Source organism: Erigeron canadensis, chromosome 8 (assembly GCF_010389155.1).
Source record: "Erigeron canadensis isolate Cc75 chromosome 8, C_canadensis_v1, whole genome shotgun sequence".
Lineage (NCBI taxonomy): Eukaryota > Viridiplantae > Streptophyta > Magnoliopsida > Asterales > Asteraceae > Erigeron > Erigeron canadensis.
The window spans coordinates 46067420-46086847 of record NC_057768.1 but is presented as its reverse complement, the minus strand read 5'-3'; the positions used below and the strand labels follow the sequence as shown (position 1 = coordinate 46086847).

Here is a 19428-nt window from a genome sequence, read left to right as displayed (position 1 = left end):
TAATTTATATTTCTTCTTTACGAACATTTTGACATAAATTTTATTAAAAACAGAGTTATTTTATAAATAATTTTTTAAAACATTTTTAATAATTTTGTAATTTCCTTTTGTCATTCTTATATATAAGATATATAAGATTATTGTAAAAATCATTTATTTATTTAAAGTAAAATAATTATTTTAATACGATAAAAATAATTATAAATTCTATTATTAATAATTAAAAAAAATTATTTAGGCTAGGTTGTGAATGTGAGTTAAAATTTGAGTGAGATTGAGTTGTATAGGTGAAAGAGAGAAATTAGTATTTAATTAAAAGTTGGATTGGTTCACTGATAAGGATATTCTAAGGGTATTCAGTTTGGATGGGGTATAACTTGTTAGCTATTTGTAAACCTGACCCTAGGGCTAGAATAAACCTGACTAAGGGTGTTTAGTTTGGATTGGGTATAACTTGTTAGCTTTTTGTAACCCGACCCTATTAACACAACCATAAATATTTAGACACCTACTTTGAAACACCATCAAATTAAAAAAAATAATAAGAAAAAGTTGTCAAAACCAACATCATATGACATGAAGAAAAAAAACCTTAAACTTTAAAATACTTTAATTTCAAGAAAGTGATTTTATCAAAACGTGTTATATGGGCCAATAACACGAGTTAGTAATTACTCTTCCACATCTATACTATATTATAAAAAGAATAGCCCATGTTGAAAGTTACATTGGTGAAAATGTCTAAAATACCCTTAATGATTTATTACATTATTAGTCCTTAATCTTTTAAAACATCTCAATTAACTCTTTACATTTTACATCAATTACCTATATCATTCGACGCCGCTTCTACCACCAATAGTCATCCACCACCAACACCACCGCTGCGACGAACACCGCCGCATAGCGCGGGTACCGTGCTAGTACATCATTAAAAAAAACATTTCCAATCATGATCATCAGTAGTCCATTCCAGACGTCTAATACTAAAAAGGAAAATTGACAATTAGCCAACGACAAAAATAAAGGGAGAAACTTTCTCCAATTCCAAAAACAATTCTGAGTTTCTGACTACCGTACTTATAGATATAACGTAATCATTGGTCACTTGATCAGCAAAACTTTTATCCTTGAGAAGTTGAGTGGCAGAAATCTGAACCTTTCCATTCTAGTTGCAGAACCTGTTGTTAACTATTATTGCATTGGGGAAGTAACAAAGAACACTGGAACCTGAAATATACATAAACACAAAGATGACACCAATAGTTAGTTTAATCACAGGGATCACTAAAGGGAGCACAAAAGAAATCATGAACTTACAATTTGCTAAAGAGATGGTTAAAACTTTGAAGCAATCTCTTTATGAAACCCACACTAAAATGGCTCATATTAGATTGTAAATTAAAACGATGTATTATTTTAATTACAACGGTTTCGGCTTCTGCACACAAACTAGAAAAACTTGCTAGCATCTCAGCCCTCTTTGAAGTTGGCAGCTTTAACACCACATCATTAATTTCCCTCAAACAGTCTAAGATGTCACAAGTCTTTTCTTTTCCTTTCTCAATCTGCATATTCACATCTTCCCAATTGTGATGGACATCTATCGTCATCATTTCGTTCTTTAGCAGTGTTTGTAAGCTTGTCATAAGTTTTTGTGCCAACTTGGCGTCCTTCATAGCTATAATTTCCTGTAGTACGTGAAGAATAAAGAATTAATAGAACCATAAGAATGCTCACACCACATTCCCAAGCGTAGTAGTTTATATACCTCATGGGAAAACACTGTGAAGGTGGGCCCCCGGTGAACTACCCAGCAAATAGTTATTTATGAGTACTTCAGTAGACAGATTGACTTTCCCTCTCGGAAAGCTTTTTTGGATAAATAGTTAAATTCTTTAAGTTAACAAACGGAGAAGTTTGATGTGAGATTAGTTCCACGGATGAAGAAAGAAGCTGCAAGATATATTGTAAGTGAAAATTATAGGATGTACAAAACAAAATACGAGTAGCTTATACAACCTTAACATTAGCGTGTTCGGATATGCAAGGGAGTGATTTGGAGATCAAGAGGTTATGGGACATGATCAGGAATGACAAATGTAATGAAATAGTGGTTGGTGCGGCATAATGTAATAATGAAATTTGGGTGGTGGGATGATGGGTATGGGTTGGCATGATCATCTATCTAAACCCAGATCCAATCTGTTCAGTTGATCATGTCAAGAAGATACTCAAAACTAACCCTTTTAATATACTAGCAGTGACCCGATTACAACCCGTCCTAAAAGAAATGGTGTGCCATAATAGCCATATTATAGGTATGCGAATTATAGAATGACTTGCATTCTCATTGAAAGTATTTGGCTGATAGCAATAGAATTAACAATTTGATATCAAACCCATCAAAAATAGTCATATCATAAACCCTTTAAGGGTGGTCGGTTCCAGAGATCTGTAGTGATTCTGTGGTAAAACCCGGGGGTTTTCATTATTTAGACTAGAGTCAATAATACATCTATACTACTTATTAAAAAAAATACTCTCATGTTGAAAGTTACATGGGAAAATGTCTAAAATGCCCTTCCATGTAATATTTTAATCTACTACCCTTAAAATATATAATATTTTTACTTAGCACTCAGATATTTTCAGTTACACTACCCCTTAACATTAATGATTACGTTACACTATCAATCATTTATCTTTTTAAAATATCTCTATTAACCCTTTATATCAATAATTTACACCAATCGATGCCTCATCTGTCACCAACCGTCGCACCTGCCACCACATTGTCGCCACCACGATCACCGCCGCATTACGCGGGTAACGTGCTAGTAAAGTCAAAACAAATAGTCGATGTTTTAAAATTGATTTGAATTATTACTTTATGATTTTATTTGGGACCAAATTTGCAATTTATGATTTGATTTATTAATATTGAATAGTTGATTTTCAAAACGAATCAAATTGAAATCGATTCAGTTTTAAATACATATAAATAAATATTAATCTATGGGCTAAACATATGTACGTGGCGGTACATAAATTTAGGTACAATATAACTAAATTAAGTTCTTAAACTTTCACATTTGATCCTTGAACATATTAAAATCACATAGTACGTATCATTTCCCCTTAATTTATATCTATTGATTAAGATCTATTAATTTATGATGGTAAATAAATCCCATCAAAAGAAAAAGAAAACTTCCGCTAGAAATTAAACTCTGCCAACACAAAATATGCAAAAGTTGAAAATGGTTTAGTTTTGATTTAAATTTGATACAAAACCAAATCATCTTATTTGATTTGATTTGCTCCTAGTTAACTTGATTTGATTTTCGCCTTGAGCTTCCAGAATAAAAAACTCTAAATCGAAGAAAGTAAAACTGAAAGTCTAAATCACCCGGTAAATTATAAACATCCCCTTAAGAAAGAATAAAACTTTTACGATTTAGGAAGAATAAACTATTAGCAATAATTAATTTTGTATTGATATTGATAGTTTTCAATACATTCAGAAGGCCAATTCATTGATTTAACGTGTTACTCGTACGGATTTGTTTATGGCCTGACCCGGAACAGACCCAACCTAACCTAAACATTAAATTATACATGCAAGTAATCGCTTCTCAATATGCCTCTTCTATGTTTTTAATGTTTTTTATTGCTTTTACAATATACTAGAGTAATAATTCTGACTTTAAGAGTATTCCTTGAGATAAATTAGTGTCATTTAACAATTTAAGATGCACATGAAGATAGATAGATAGATATACCTCAATGATTTCCAAGTTAAGTGTGAGAAATTCGACATGGCAGAGCTGTTGAAACAGACAAACAATCTCATGAGCAGCATCTGCAAGCCACATCATTCTTTTGTTGTAATATGGATCTGAACAGCAAATATTTGCCTGCTTCAAACAAGGGAAACCATCTGTTGAAAGGTACAAAGGGCGGTAACCATCATAAACCAAGGAGGTAAGGCCAGGTGCTGAAATCACATGCAACCTACTATGATCGCCTGCTCTGATAATGAGATTCTCGAGTTGAGGTGCAACTACATTAACAACCTCTACATTCCGGAGGCCTTCATCAAGTGTGAGATTTGCTAGTCCAGGATGACGACAAATACTGAAACTGCTACTCGTTCTCTCTCTTATTTCACAGCTTTTCAATGTGAGATTCTTCAGGTTTGCACGTACACTTGGAGAAAATACCAATGCTCTCGTCATCACTAGATAACTCGACATTACAGAGACACAATGTTGTTAAGGCTGGGAGTTCCAAAGTTGATTCTCTACCGGACATTGATCGATATAGTTTTCCTTCCAAACTAAGATGTTTGAGAGACATCGAACTAAACAGAGAAAGAGGCAAGTCAGTGAGGTATTTAAACAAGCATGTAACTTCAAGCTGTTGGATGTTGTGAGAGAATGCATAATCCATAGTTTTTTTGACAAATCGCTGCATAACCTCTTCGTGAAAACTGAGTTTCATAGAATACACGTCTATTTGACCATCTCGGCGTTTGAGAAACCGTCTAACGAACTTGGAAAATTTCTTAGCTGAGAAAAAATCTTCAATTGATGAGAAATTGAGGTACGGCAATGTAGTCCAGATAAATCTATATCTAGATGACAAAACCAGCATGTCTTCCACAGTATCTTTGATGCTAACAAAAGAAAGAATTTTATGGATGAGATCATCTGTTAAGCTGCTTAATCTATCAATGGGTTTTTCTTTCTTTCTTTTTTTGGAGTCTAATCTACTATCAGCAGAACCTCTTCCTATATCATCACTCTTTCTCTTTTTACAATTATGCCCCGAATCCATGACGTTCTTCCCACAAAAATAAACAGTACAGTGGATGGCGGCGATTGAGATGCACGAATTAATCTAAGGAAGAAAGAAAGAGTAAAAAAATTTTATTAAGTAGGCTGTCTCCGAAATTATCAAATACGTACAAATTTACAATAAAAGAAATTTAACCCTACGAAGAAAAAACGAGGGCTTCTATGTTGGGCTTTTACTTTTGGACTTCACAATAAACCTGAGACAGAGTGTTATTAATACTTGTATATCATTATTATTTTTTTATATTGACTAATACTCCGTAATACTAATGTTTGTGATCATTCAATTGTGAGTTACAAGAGAAAACATTAAGAGAAAACATTAATGCCTAGTTTGGTAGTAATGCAGAATCATAAAATAAAAGCTTTTTTGTATCTAGACCACACCCACTATTTGCAGCGACAGTCGCTGCAAATAGTGTGGGCCCTGTCTGTAATGGCAAATCTAGCAAAAAAATAACGGGCCCCTTGTCAGTAATCGCTGCAAATAGTTAGATCTTGACAAAAACACCACTATTTGCAGCGATATTAATTACCAAAAAAGTGGTCGGGATACCAACCGCCTAAAATAATAATATGAGTAATAATGGATCATCACATATATATATATATATATTTAAAAATAATTTGATTTATTATTTTCACCATTTATCTGACCCGTCTGGGTACAATGAACATGATAACCTAAAAATGAAATAATATATGGGGATTATAAGAAAAAGGAGTTGGAGAAGATGGTAATGAAAATATGAATAATGAAAAATGAATGTGGCTGGCACATAATGGGGATGCCACGCCCCATCTAATTTCTTAGTAATATAATACCCGCTATCCGTTAAAGTTCCAACCTTACCCCCGGTTAATGGTTGGACTGGTCGGTTGAGTTTTCAAAACCATGTTGTATAAATAGTATATCAATAATACATTTAAAACTCAATCCATTTATATGTTTTATAACAAATTTATATAACAGAAACAAAAATATTTACAGACGTTATCGGTTATTCAGAGAAAAAAACCTATAACACGTTACTCCGGAATCTGGATAACCATTACAATATGTGATTTTTGTTTTAGTTTATCAATAGTTAATAAAAAGAAGTAAGAATAATTATATAAATTTATATAACACAAACAAAAATATTTAAAGTAGAAATAAAAAAAACTCAAAAATTCAAACAAAGTGACTAAAAAAAATCTAATTTTATAAATAAAACTTTCAACTAACAATCATTTCGTCGTCGTTCAAAAAGCACATTTATTTCATCTAATCAAACTACTTTATGACCAATAGAGTAGTAAACTCTAAACATAAAACACAATAAATGAATATATATTGTCACTAATCGGCCAAAAAAATACCTAAAGTTGGGCCAATTAGCACTTTTAATAATGGAATCATTGAGAAGGACGAAAAGTAAACAAAAAAACTAACGAATGTGGGCAAGTTAACAAATAAAAGCTAACGAAGTTGACGCGGTGACCAAAAGTGAAAAAATGTGGCAAGTTTAGTATAGAATTTGTCATTTTTGAAGTTTAATTACTAGAAGTGAAAAACGTTCTAAGTTCAGGGACCAAAAGTGTAATTTCCCCAATACATACATATATAGGTAAAGATAGTAAGTAACTCCCAATGCCGTCTTCCACGGGTTTTGGGTCCCAATACCGTCTTCGACAGTGTATGGGGGAGGTTGATATGTAGACAGCCTTACCCCTACCAAAGGTAGAGAGGCTGGTTCTAGGTTCTACCAATGGTAGAAAAGGACCTCCAGCCTTGCTGGGCATGAGGATCCATGAGCTCTAACCACTGATCCAACCCAGTTGGTTTTATATAGGTAAAGATGGAAGATCATAATCTATGAGCGAAAAAAGATAACAATATGCACTGTAAAATATGATCAATGTCATCGGTTGTGCATCATAGCAGCAAAAAACCATATATGCTTTACTACTTAGACTCCATATCTGCTAGGAAACTTTACCGCTCCAACTTGTGCGCATAGGCTGCTCGCTATTGCATTAGGGTAATAACATAAAACGTCGCACCTTAAATCAAGATTTAAGATTTTGATTATAGTTCTCGTGAGCATAGGAGAAATTAAGAACTTACAATTTGCTAAGAAGACGGTTCCATTAGCAAGTTAACTAATACGCTGGCAGTTAGACGGCATTGATTCTCATCACACCCAATCTTTATACCATCTGTTATTTTACTCATGACGATGACAGCCTCAGTACAAAGACTAGAATAACATGGTTCAATCATAGCACGGTTTGTTGCAGGCAGCTTTTTAAGTAATCCTTCAATGCTCTCCAACTTGGAAATAATAAGACAAGCCTTGCCGTTCCTTTCCCCAAACTGCTCACTCACATTATTCCAACAATTCTTGATCAGTTCAAGGTTATCCATATACATCTTTTCATTGTTGCTCTCCATTGGTGCTTTCCCTTTTGTGTTGGTATTATTAGCTTTCGCTTGTTCAAGAAGCACCCGTAGCTCGGTCATAAGCTCTTGTGCTGATGCTTGATTAGATGGGGCGTCCTTCACTGCTATAATATCCTGCATGATCTCACAGAGTGTTACACTTTATAGGATGGTATGTACCATTGATAATCATAAATTAGGGGTTTTTTTTCTCTCTGAAAGGCTTTTTTATTTTATTTTATTTTTATCATCATATATCATTTACTAAATTTCAATGCACAAAAGATATGTACAGATCTATATGGATTCATCAAACCAAAAGTAATCCAAAATATAAACTTTAGGTGAGCAGAACACAAGAGAAAGTAGTTGAATCGAAAATGCTTTATTCCAAATTTACCGTAGTTGAGTCAATCCTCAAATAATGGAACACATGCTATCTTAAGAAGCAATGGAATGCATACTATTTATAAGAACCAAATAACCACAAATCTACCAGTAACAGGATTGATGCGTATAGAACAACTTACTAAACAAATCGGAACATCAGCAAGAGTTAGCACAACAATTCACAAGTTGTTGGTCACATGTTGTGAAATCCGGCCTTACAAAGTTACAATGATCACTTGTACATCACTATGAATGGATCTTAGAAAGTTCAACCCACTAAAAATGTAAAAGAAAAGTCTGTTGGTTCACAGGCCCGCTCAATTCACACTATACGTGTATGTGAATATGGGAAATTAATAACAAAGAAGAAGACGACTGTTGCATTTACTTTTACTTATTCAATATAACAAAACGGTGTACATAAAACAAAGTAGACTAAACCTATTTATAACTATATATACGAGAACACATGCAGATTAAACTCAGTCCACTTCCACCTGATTCAAAACAACAAACTCAACACCTCCTCAACAAGACTTGGTCCACATTCACTAAATTAAACTAAAGTTGCAGCACATTCTCGCGTCCAATTAAGCATTAAAGCCATTTAATTGGCCCGTTAACCAATTAACATGTTGTAGGACAAAACCTTAAAGAGTAAACAAATGTGAGAATAGTGCAGAAAATTATGGGATCCAAAACAATCAGTGATGAAAGAAAGATGTCACCAGAATGAATATTGCCAGATATCTTTGGTTGAAACTTAACTTGAAAGTCTAATTTACGCTTAATGTTTGCCGTAATTGACTTTACAACCTAGAGCAATAAGTGCTATGGAAGGTACTAGTCTACATACCTCACGGGAAGTCATTTTGAAGGTGGCCCCTGGTGAACTGTCCAACACATAGTTTTTTACTTCAGTAGAATTGACTTTCGATGGTTTTGGAAGGCCCCTCTCATAAAGGTCTAATGGATAGATAGTTAAATTCTTTAAGTTAACTAGTGGAGAAGGTTGACGGGAGATTAGTTCCTCGGATGAAAAAAGAAGCTGCAAAAAAATTGTATTTGTCATGAAGTGATTTATTGGGGGGTTATGAGACATGATCAGGAATCACCCATACAATGAAAAATAGTCAAATATAATGCAAAAATGAAAGTTGAGTGGCGGGTTGTAAAACTAGGAATCGCAACCAGTATCGTGTTCAGATGATGGGTGTTGGCATGCTCAATTATCTCAACCCAATGGCATGCTCGTCTATCTCAATCCAAACCCAACCCGTTTGGTCGATCTTGTAAAAGGTTGAGCCAAAAGACTCATCACAACCCATATTAAAATAAAAAGGTGTGCCTTAAGCAAAATATATATATATATATATAAAATGACAGCATAAACCTGTTAAGATTATAAACATCCGTTAAATACTTTGAGTACACAGTACACACAATCTTAATATTATGAGACAAGCTAAAAAAAAGCATAAACCTATTAAGATTTTGGATCAAAGATATGAAGTTTTATAACTTATAATATTTAGCTTTTTTATTTATAGTTCTAAGCCGTTTCTGAAAGGCAATCAAGTCCAATCTAGTTATTAGTGTGTTACTCATATACATTTACTTATGACCCAACCCGAAACAGGCCAATCCCAACCCAAAAGATACATCTAAGAAACACATCTCAAAATGCGTCTTCACTTCTACCTTGTTTAGTTTTAATGTTTTTATTTCTGTTAAAATAATAACATCAAGTATTCTTTATCTCAATTATTTTTGGTAAGACGATGCACACTATCAAGGATCAATACCGATATACCTCCATAAATTCCAAGTTAAGCTTAAGAAATTCGACACTACGTAGCTGTTGCACAATCTCATGAGCATCTTCACACTTCTTTGTATGGGCCACAAATGGATCTGAATAGCAAATATTAACCTCCTTCAAAGAAGGGAAACCGCATTCAGTCGAAAGGTGCAAGGGATGGTAACCTTTATAATCCAAAGAGGTAAGGGCAGGTGCAGAAATCACATGCTTCCAAATACTATATCCGCATCTGATAATGAGATTTTCTAGTTGAGGCGCAACCACATTAACAACCTTTACATTTTTGAGTCCGCCATCAAGAGTGAGATCAGATAGTCCAGGATGAGAAATACTGAAATTACTCAATCCCTCTGTTTGACAGCTTTCTAAGGTGAGATTCTTCAAGTTTGGACACTTGGATAAAAGGCCAACGCAGTTGTCATCACTACAGAAAGTGGCATTACGGAGACACAATGTTGTTAAAGCAGGGAGCTCCAAAGTTGACGTGGCTCTAAGTACTTTTATACCGAATATTGATCGATATGAACTATATTTTTTTCCTTCCAAACTAAGATGTTTAAGAGACGTGGAACGAAACAGAGAAAGAGGAATTTCGATGTTGTTTTCTAGCAAGTATGTAACTTCAAATCGTTGGATGTTGTGAGCGGATGCATAATTCATAATTTTTTTAACAAATGGCTGGGTAACCTTTCCGCGAAAACTGAACTTGAGAAAAGACACAAATATTCGTTTATTGCGGCGTTTAAGAAAGCGAATTTGGAGAACTTGAGCAAAGTTGTAAAATCTTCGAGTGAGAAAATGAGGCAAGGCATTGTAGTCCAGACAGATCTATACCTAGATGACAAAACCAACATGGTTTTGACAGTATCTTTAATGCTAATAAACGAAAAGATTTTATGGATCAGATCATCTGGTAAGCCACTTAATCTATCAGCGGCAGCAGCTCTTTCAATATTATTATCATCAATCTTTCTCTTTTTACCATGCTCAGAATCCATTTTCTCCAATGTGTACGGAAAGATGAATAGTGTAATGAACAGCAGACAGGGAAATTAAAGTGAACGGCCGGTCAAAGTGTCAAACCCTAAACTACAAACTCCATTTACTTTTGGGCTCCAATAACAGAGCGTTTGTTATTCACTTTGGGCTACGGATAGCTTTTAACACCCCCGAAATTTATGCCCAAAAAGAAGAATGCTATGTTGACTTGTAATACAATACGAGTAGATTAAATTTAAGCTTTAACTAATTTGATTTTTTGTTTTGACTAAATGATTTTATATTAAAGTGTACTTAAAATTTTTATATTTAAGATACACCCATGTACTTTATTATAAAGAGTATGTTTTACTCTGTATTATAAGGTTATATAGATACAAAAAAATTGTCAAAACCAATATCATATAACAAAAAATAAAGGCTACATCGTCACTTATTTTGTTAACCCACTAAATTCAGGTACATATTGGGTTGTGAACTCAAACCGTTACAAATAAACCGGGTCACAAGGGTCAATCAAGTGGCTTAGTTGGACATCAGATGTTGATGCAAGTTTAGTCAAAATATGGACCGAGTATCATGGACATTAAGGAGGTGTTGAGCTTGTTGCCTTGAATCAGGAAGTGTTATTTTTAACATATTTAGATCAATCCTACCTTGAATTATTCCCCATGTACTAATTTACTATGTTGAGAATGTGCAGGGCTGCAGCTATAATTTTTGGATCTTAGAGGGTAGAAACTGTCAAGTTAAGATGTCATGTGCCAGAAGAATAAATATCATTGAAGACTTCCTTTTATGTAAAAGGAAGAATAAAAGAAGGATTGCTGATGTAAAATCTGCTACAACATTCTCCTAGGGATTGTGATATGTCAGTCTATATATACACATCTATGTAGCCGTTGTCAGTATCTTTCCAACTTTGTTGTTTTCACTTTTTTTTTTTACCGTTATGAGTAATATTAAGATGTAAGGGAAAGATCCATTGTGGTCAGAATGAGTGATTGCAATGTTATTATCAGTGTGTGTTAGTTTTCATAAGAACAATGTTTATCTTTAAGAATGTTTTGATTATCTCTTGAATAAATAAGGAAGTTGAGTTTCTTCGATAAAGCTGTGTGGTTATTTTGTTGGTTAATTGAGTATTTATCAAAATTTATCAGGAAGAATATATGACACCTCTTACAGATAATTATTGTATGTTGAAAACTTATTTCGTGCATGGGAAATACTCGAGTAAGAGAAATTAAACTCTAGTTCCCAACTTTGGCAAAAAAGCATATATGCTTTACTATTTGAGTCCATATGTGCTTGGAGTTTATAACTTTACCATGCCAATTTGAGCAGATAGGCTGCTCGCTATTGCATTAGAGTAATATCAACAAAAACATTGGACGCAAAATCAAAACAAATTGATAAATGGCACCAGTAGTTAACATTTTGATTGTAGTTCGCGTGAACATAAGAGAAATCAAGAACTTGCAGCAAGTTCATGAAAACAGAAACTTAACCGGTTTTGATTCTCGTCAGACTGCATCTTCATACTATCTGTTATTTTACTCATGAACCTTTCAATCTCAACACAAAGAGCAGAAAAATATGGTTGAATCATAGCACGGTTTTTTGCAGGCAACTTTTCGAGTACTTTTTCAATGCTCTCGAACTTTTCGAGTACTTTTTCGAGTATTTTTATCATGTACATGTAAATTATTCAATTCAAACATTATTGTAGTTTTGATTTTTAAAGCCGGGTGATATCTGTCAAAAAATTTATGTGAATTTTAACAAGATTCATTTTACTAATTAAAATTCATAAACATAACTTGTAAAGTAATATAATGAACCAAAAGATGATTTAAATGGTTCAAATATTATTTTAAAGGTTACCCGGACTTTTGTTTAAGAGGTCACAGGTTCGATACTCTCGGCCTATGATTGCCCGCCAGGATTTTGTCCTGACTTTCGTGGAGCTTTTACTGGGTGGGGCCTGAGTCTATAACCCAATCCTTTTTTAAATCAACTTCCACATGTGCACACAAGGCATGTAATCTATCATAGAAATAGATATCAATACCTGCATGTGGCCTTGAAGGTCCAGCCACATCTGCAGAAGTAATGACCATATTTTTGTCCTTAAACATCTTCATCATTTTTGAGCACACTGCAGCAACTAATTTCTAGTCCAACTCATTCTTCTGCTCACCACACATCTCATTTTCATAAGCCATATCAAAAGGAGTTTCTTGATTTCCCATATCAGTTCCAACATGTGCAGCCATTCTTGTTCCTTTCTTAACCTTCTTTCCTCTATACCAATCAGGATATCCTAACCTCTCAAAACACTGCTCATAGCTATGTCCTTCACGTTTGCAGGAAGTACATGACTTAGGCTTATCAAATTTGCTATCTCTCCTGAATCCCTAACTAGACTTAATTCTTTGTTATTAGCAAAATAAGCAGTAGGTTATGACACAAGAGTAGTAACCTTTTTTTGCTTCTCAACTTGTTACACAATATAGTAAGCCTTATTAAGAGATGGAAGAGGGTCAGTGGACAATATTTGACTCCTAACATATTCATAATCATCATTCAACCTCATCAAGAACTACATCAATTTTGTCCTACTATCTATTTCTTGATATTTCTTTACAATTCCACAAGCACATTCATTCAACTTTCCACAAGTACAAATAGGAATGCCATTCAGACTAGTTAACTCATCCCAAAAAAATTTCATCTTATTATAATAGGCAGGTATAGAAAGATTACCTTGATTCACCTTAACTCTCTCCCAACTTGATAAATGAGAGGACCATTACTCTAGCCATATCATTCAGTCAACTCCTTCCACAATTCAAGTGCAGATTGAGCATATAGAAATGCTTCAGATAATTCTGCAGTCATTGAATTCAATAGCCAACAAGTCACCATGTAATCACATCTAGTCCATCTCCCAAAGTTAACATCATTTTCTTCTGGTTTCAAAGAACTGCCATCAATAAACCCTAACTTCAACTTAGTACCAAGAGCCATTTTCACAGTGCAACTCCAACCAAAAAAATTAGTGCCATTAAAAGGAGTGTTTGTCAACATCATTCCGGGATGATCTGAACTAGACAAATACAAAGGATCATTTGTCAAAGGCTGATTTTGATTATTTGGAGAAATTGAATCATTAACCGCCATGAATAAACAAGAATTAAATGTCAAAAAAACAAAAGAAATGAGCAAAAAGAATCCACAATGAAATTACAGAATTCCGATGAAGTAAAAACGAAACCCTAAGTAATTGATCGTTGATTTGCAGAAATTCCGATTAAAATCAATTGATTTGCAGAAATTCCGATCAAAATTGAAATCGGAACCCTAATTACACTAATTGATCAAATAAGAGTGATCCTCGTTCTCTGATACCATATGAAATCAAGCGAAGCGGAAGAAAAATGTAAAATAAGAACACAAGAATTTGGATTTAATTCACTCATTTGATTAATTGATCTGGAAATGATACAGTAAATATATATATATACAAAAAACTAATTTCTATATCTATGTAAATAACCGCCTAAATCTATACATTTAAATATATTTTCATAATTAACCCTTTAGTTTCCGAACTAACATTAACAACCCAATATTGACAGGGGAAATTCAAAATCCGTCTCCTTCTCAAGCAAACATTCAACATCAAGTTGTTGGATATTGTGAGAGAATGCATAATCAAATAGTTTTTTTTTCCCGACAAATGGCTGGATAAACTTTCGGTGAAAACTAAGCTTGAGAAGAGACACATCTAACGAACTTTCGCAACTTACCTCTTACAACAAATATTATAGAATAACAACAATAAGAGTAACTTGTAAGTAAACAAGTAAATAAATGTTACTTGTTAAAATGAGGAAGACGAGGACTAAAATACATACCACTAAGTCACTAACCAAATAAACCCTAAAATATTTTCTACTTGTTTGATCTGATATTTAAGATTTTGGATATAATTAGCAACAACAAAGATATAAGCTCACTTTTTATTATAATCAAAAAGCAGAAAACTGGAGATATAAGAAGAACAAACCTTACGATTTCTTGAATTTGGTTTTGTACAAGAACAACCCTAACTATGCCTTCACTTCAGTTGAATATAGGTGGTGCGTTAGAATTGTGGGAGATCCCGAGTATCTAACCGGGTCAAGTTTGTGTCGACCGGGTCCCTAACCCAGATGAATAATGGTGATCAGTTTGGGCTTGGAAGTTGCTTCGGTTAATATGAGTTTGGATTTAAAAAGTAGAAATCAATTCTTATAACCACCACCCAAATGGTTTAGTGATAAAGAGGTATATTTTCTCATATAAAATTTTGGCTTCGAATAATATCTTAAAAAGAAAAAATAATAAATAATATAAAACAAAATTTCCACTTATGATGAATTGGGTGAGTTTTTCCATTCATATCTTTAGCCTTTAGGGATAAAAGTTTTTCATCAAGGGGTTTAAACTAGAGATTTATTATACAAAAAGACTATCTAACACGGACTCGATCAATGCAATGTATGTTAGACTTTCCAATATTTTCTAGTACAAGTTTAAAAAAGAAAATTCATTATGTTCATGTTTTATTAATCAAAAACCACCCCTAAATTTTCGTATAACAATATATAAATTTTTATGCACTCAAAAGGTTTATACTAATAACTCTTTCATTAACAAAACTCTATTATAATTATGTCCAAAATTTTGGATTATATGTATCCAAACATAATTTTTTTTATATATGTTTGTCAATTGTTTTTCCAATATTTGACCACAAGAAACATGTTTAGACACGTATATAACTTGTGGACACATGTTAAAAAATCCTTTTAAAATAATAGTTTAGTTTTAATTTTTGACCATACCAAAATATTTTTAAGAAGTAAAGATCGCATCTTATTGCATAAAAATGATTCGTTTTTGAAATGTATCACAATCCTAAAGTAAACACTTATTACAAGACCGGGAGAGGAGAGTATAATAATAAGTATCGAAGTAGATAAAAAAGAATGATGCAGGAAAGTATTTGCATTTCTATATAAGTATCATTATACAAGCAAAATCATCCCACAGTCTTGGTTCCGCCTGATAACCGTGATACAATAATGAAATTCAAACCTACAAAAACTCAAACTTTTAACCATTCCAAGTAACGCGGGGAGGTGACTAAGTATTGCTCGGAGTAAATAGCAAAGTTATATCGTGCGAACCTGAAATCAAAACAAAAGACGTACAATATGACACAAACAGTTAACGTTCTAGTCATAAATATCACTTGCGAATATGTAGAAAATATTCAGAATTGAAAGCTGCTTACAGTTTGCTAAAATTATGATTGTGAAGTTTTAGTGAGCTCATGATAGCAGTTCCTTAAACGGCTTTCCTTGGAATTACAATTCCACTTCATACGATCTATTATGTTCTTCATAATAGCGTTTGCTTCAGTGCACAAACTAGAAAAAGATTCTTGCATATTAGCCCTGTTTGATGCAGGCAACTCTCTTAGTAATTCTTCAATACATTGCATTTTTGAAATGATGGGATCAATCTTTGCCTTTCCATACTGTATCTGAGCAGTCAGATGCTTATTTAGTTCTTCCCAGCAGCTCTGTATCTGTGAAGAAATAAGCGGCCTCTGGTGCTCAACTAATTGCGCCTTCGCTTGTGCAGGCTGCATCATTGACTTGTTGTTAGGGCCGGTTGGTGCTTTCACACGTTTCACATTAGTACTCTTTTCCTTTTCTTTCTCTTGATCTAGCAGCATCCGTAATTCTTCCATATGGAATTTTGCTGATTTAGTGTTCTTCGTAGCTCTAACCTCCTGCAGTAGTATTTCCATAACATTATAAAATTATTGATACCAAAAAAGTAATAAATCTAAATCACTACATGTAACCCCAGTTAGCACCAGTTCATATATTGTAGGAAATAACAAGAGCACCAACACATTTTAAAATTTGATAAATCAGCTCCACCACATCGGTGCCCCAAAACATACTATTTCAATGCAAACCCAAGAATAATGCCCGCATAAATAAGATTTTATCCTAAAGTTTGTTACTGATGACACAAGAACTTTATAGTCTTATTTGATGTTCATTTTTCACCTAAAAACCTTATGCCCCAAATGGCCAAAATGAGATATCGTCATGCAACATATGAAAACTGACTGAGTTGCCCACAAATGTAAACATATGTCAAGCAGCTTCAAACACTTACAAGTAAAAACAAAAACAGTGGTAATTTAATTTACTTTAACTTTAATTCATTACAATAATCTGCTAGGAGTGGTAATTTTAGGTGTAACTAAATAACAGAGTGACATAATATCCAAAAGTTGTAACCCCATTCGCAGATAAGATTATTCTTCATGCATGGTGTAATTACCTCACGTGAAAAAATTGAGAGGGTGGCACTTGGAGACCTTTTTAGCAGATACTTCATTACTTCAACGTATACAGTCACTTTACCTTCTTCTTGCCCTTTCATCAATACTTTTTCTGGGTAAATCGTTAAACGCTTTAACTTTGCAAATGGGTAAGGTTGATTCATAATTACTTCCACATACAAAGAAAGAACCTAAGAAAGATTACAAGATAATAAGAGCATCTCCAATAGTAAAAGCTATATTATACATTCAGGAGACGAATTGGATACCTCTACAATTTCCAAGCCAAGTGTAAGAAATTTGACATTATGGAATTTTCGAAACATATCAACAACCTTTATAACATCTATCTTGCCTGGATCGCCAATATAGAGATCTGCTTTCTCCAAAGAATTCAAATTGTTAGCAGAGAACCCCAAAGAATGCTGACTTCTATATATCAAAGAGGTAAGACCAGGTGCACAAATTAGATGATCCCCATTACAGTAATTAATAATGAGATTCTCAAGATGTCGCGCAACCACATTAACAACAATTGAACTCCAATTTCCATTTTCGAGTGTGAGACTAGAAAGCGGAGGATGGTCGATTGTGAAACAACCATTTGATCCTGTTATGTTGCAGTCAGTTAAGGTGAGACTCTTCAAGTTTTTGCACGCAGCGAAAATACCACCACGCTCCTTAGAATTGTAAGTATTGAAAGTGACATGATCAAGATGCAATGTTGATAAAGCTGGAAGCTCCCAAGTTGTTGTGGGTATAATGGGATTTGAAGTAGGTGTAACCGATTGATCACTAATACATCTATTCAAAGTGAGATCTTTGAGAGACTGGGAACTAAAGAGAGAAAGAGGGAATTCAAGGCATGTAACACTCATTTTTTGGACATTGTGGGATAAGGCATAGTTGATAACTTTTTTGACAAACGGCTGATTAACCTTTCCACGAAAACTAAGTTTGAGAGAAGACACATCTATTTGAATATTACGGTGAGACAGAACGTGTGTAATAAATTGGGACAACTTGGGCAATGTAGTGAAATCATCACTTGAGAAACTGAGATAGGGCATTGACTTCCTAGTAGATTTCCATCTAGATGACAAAGCGCTAGTTCTTACAGCATATTTAGTGTCATGATAAGCGAGAATTTTGAAGATAAGATCGTCTGGCAAGCTGCTTAGTCGATCACCTTGTACATTAATTCTCGTTCTGTTCGGCCCAAAATCCATTATTTTGCCTTCTTTTTTTGGCACCAAATGCTGCAGTTCGATATATATTAATGATTTGGACATTTTAACACTTTTTATACAAAAGGCTACATAGCTGAAACTGATTTTAAATGAAGAACTTTTACGTTTTTTCAAAGAAATGTTGTTTTTGACACTTGAAACTATCTTAATTAGATTATATTAATCAGATCTATTGGATGTAAAGGTTAAACAGTGCTGATTATTTAAGGCATCCTACTTGTAAAACTGATGATAATTATTTTTACTAGCAGTAAAAAAATAGAGAAAAAATATACCTTTTTCACCGGCCGGGAGCAAAACATTTTGTTAGGAGCCCATCCTCCTTCCATCGAATTAATCGCAAGCAGAAATGTAGCGATAGAAGTGCTTATGAATTTTTTTAAACTATTCTAAAAGAGCGGATCTGATTTGGGTCATGATAATGGGCCTTAGGCCCATCATTTATTGCTCGCAAAGTTACAACAGGGTCCGGAAATTAATGGTTTGTTAGTGTAATTGAAAATTTTTGATCGATCTTTTAGCCAAATTTGACGGGATACTTTCTATAATCGTATCTTCAATTTTATTTATAAAATCTGATCTCCACAAATTTTTGTAGAAATTAAATATAATTATGTTAAGAAGAATATTTGATATTTTAAAATATCTGTACAAAATAATTAATTTAAAAATACATTTATTAATTTATACATGTATCATATATTGACATGCGTTACAAGTTGCATGGAACTCGAAATACAATGAAACTAAATAAAATGATCGTCATGTTTATGGAATATGTTAATAACAAAACCCTCCATATAAGTTTAAATTGTTAGTTATTAATGTGATTTAGTGACATATGTTAATTAATAACAAAACCCTCAACCTCAATATATCCATTCAAACATAAATAAAAGTATCGTACTTCAATGAACAATATATGTAACTACAACAAGCATTCACGTGACATATATAATTGGCGCTCATTGATCTAATTTGTTAATGTTAATTTCATCGAACGATTAGTTAAAGAAGGTTATTTTAACAATAACAAATTTGTGGAGAAAAAAAATTATCATATAAAAATCAATATGCTTGCATTCTAAATGGTAATGAAGATTAATTTTCTTTATATATGTAAACAAAGAACATCATCAGCTTTAATAAATTTTTTTGGACGATACATATACTACATCATAAAACATATATTATGAGTCTAAAATTTAAACTTTTCAAGCATCTTCTTATTTATTATCCTAATCATTTCCATTTATAAAAAT

General features: G+C 33.3%; 2 protein-coding genes and 1 long non-coding RNA gene across 3 annotated transcripts; all 3 read right to left on the bottom strand.

The window, feature by feature from the left end:
* Positions 1 to 931: 931 nt before the first annotated feature.
* LOC122579971 lies at positions 932 to 7417 on the bottom strand. Its single transcript, XR_006320718.1, has 5 exons — positions 6973 to 7417; positions 3786 to 4905; positions 1772 to 1956; positions 1321 to 1691; positions 932 to 1230 (listed from the first exon to the last, which is right to left on the bottom strand). It is a non-coding gene; the product is annotated as an uncharacterized LOC122579971 (long non-coding RNA).
* Positions 7418 to 8464: 1047 nt separating this feature from the next.
* Positions 8465 to 10159, bottom strand: LOC122610985. Its single transcript, XM_043783938.1, has 2 exons — positions 9491 to 10159; positions 8465 to 8725 (listed from the first exon to the last, which is right to left on the bottom strand). The coding sequence occupies exons 1-2, from the start codon at positions 10157 to 10159 to the stop codon at positions 8465 to 8467; spliced, it is 930 nt and encodes a 309-aa protein (XP_043639873.1).
* Positions 10160 to 17152: 6993 nt separating this feature from the next.
* On the bottom strand, positions 17153 to 18145 carry LOC122610984 (putative F-box/LRR-repeat protein At3g28410). Its single transcript, XM_043783937.1, has one exon. It carries the CDS (start codon positions 18143 to 18145, stop codon positions 17153 to 17155), a length of 993 nt encoding a protein of 330 aa, XP_043639872.1.
* Between the last annotated feature and the right edge of the window lie 1283 nt (positions 18146 to 19428).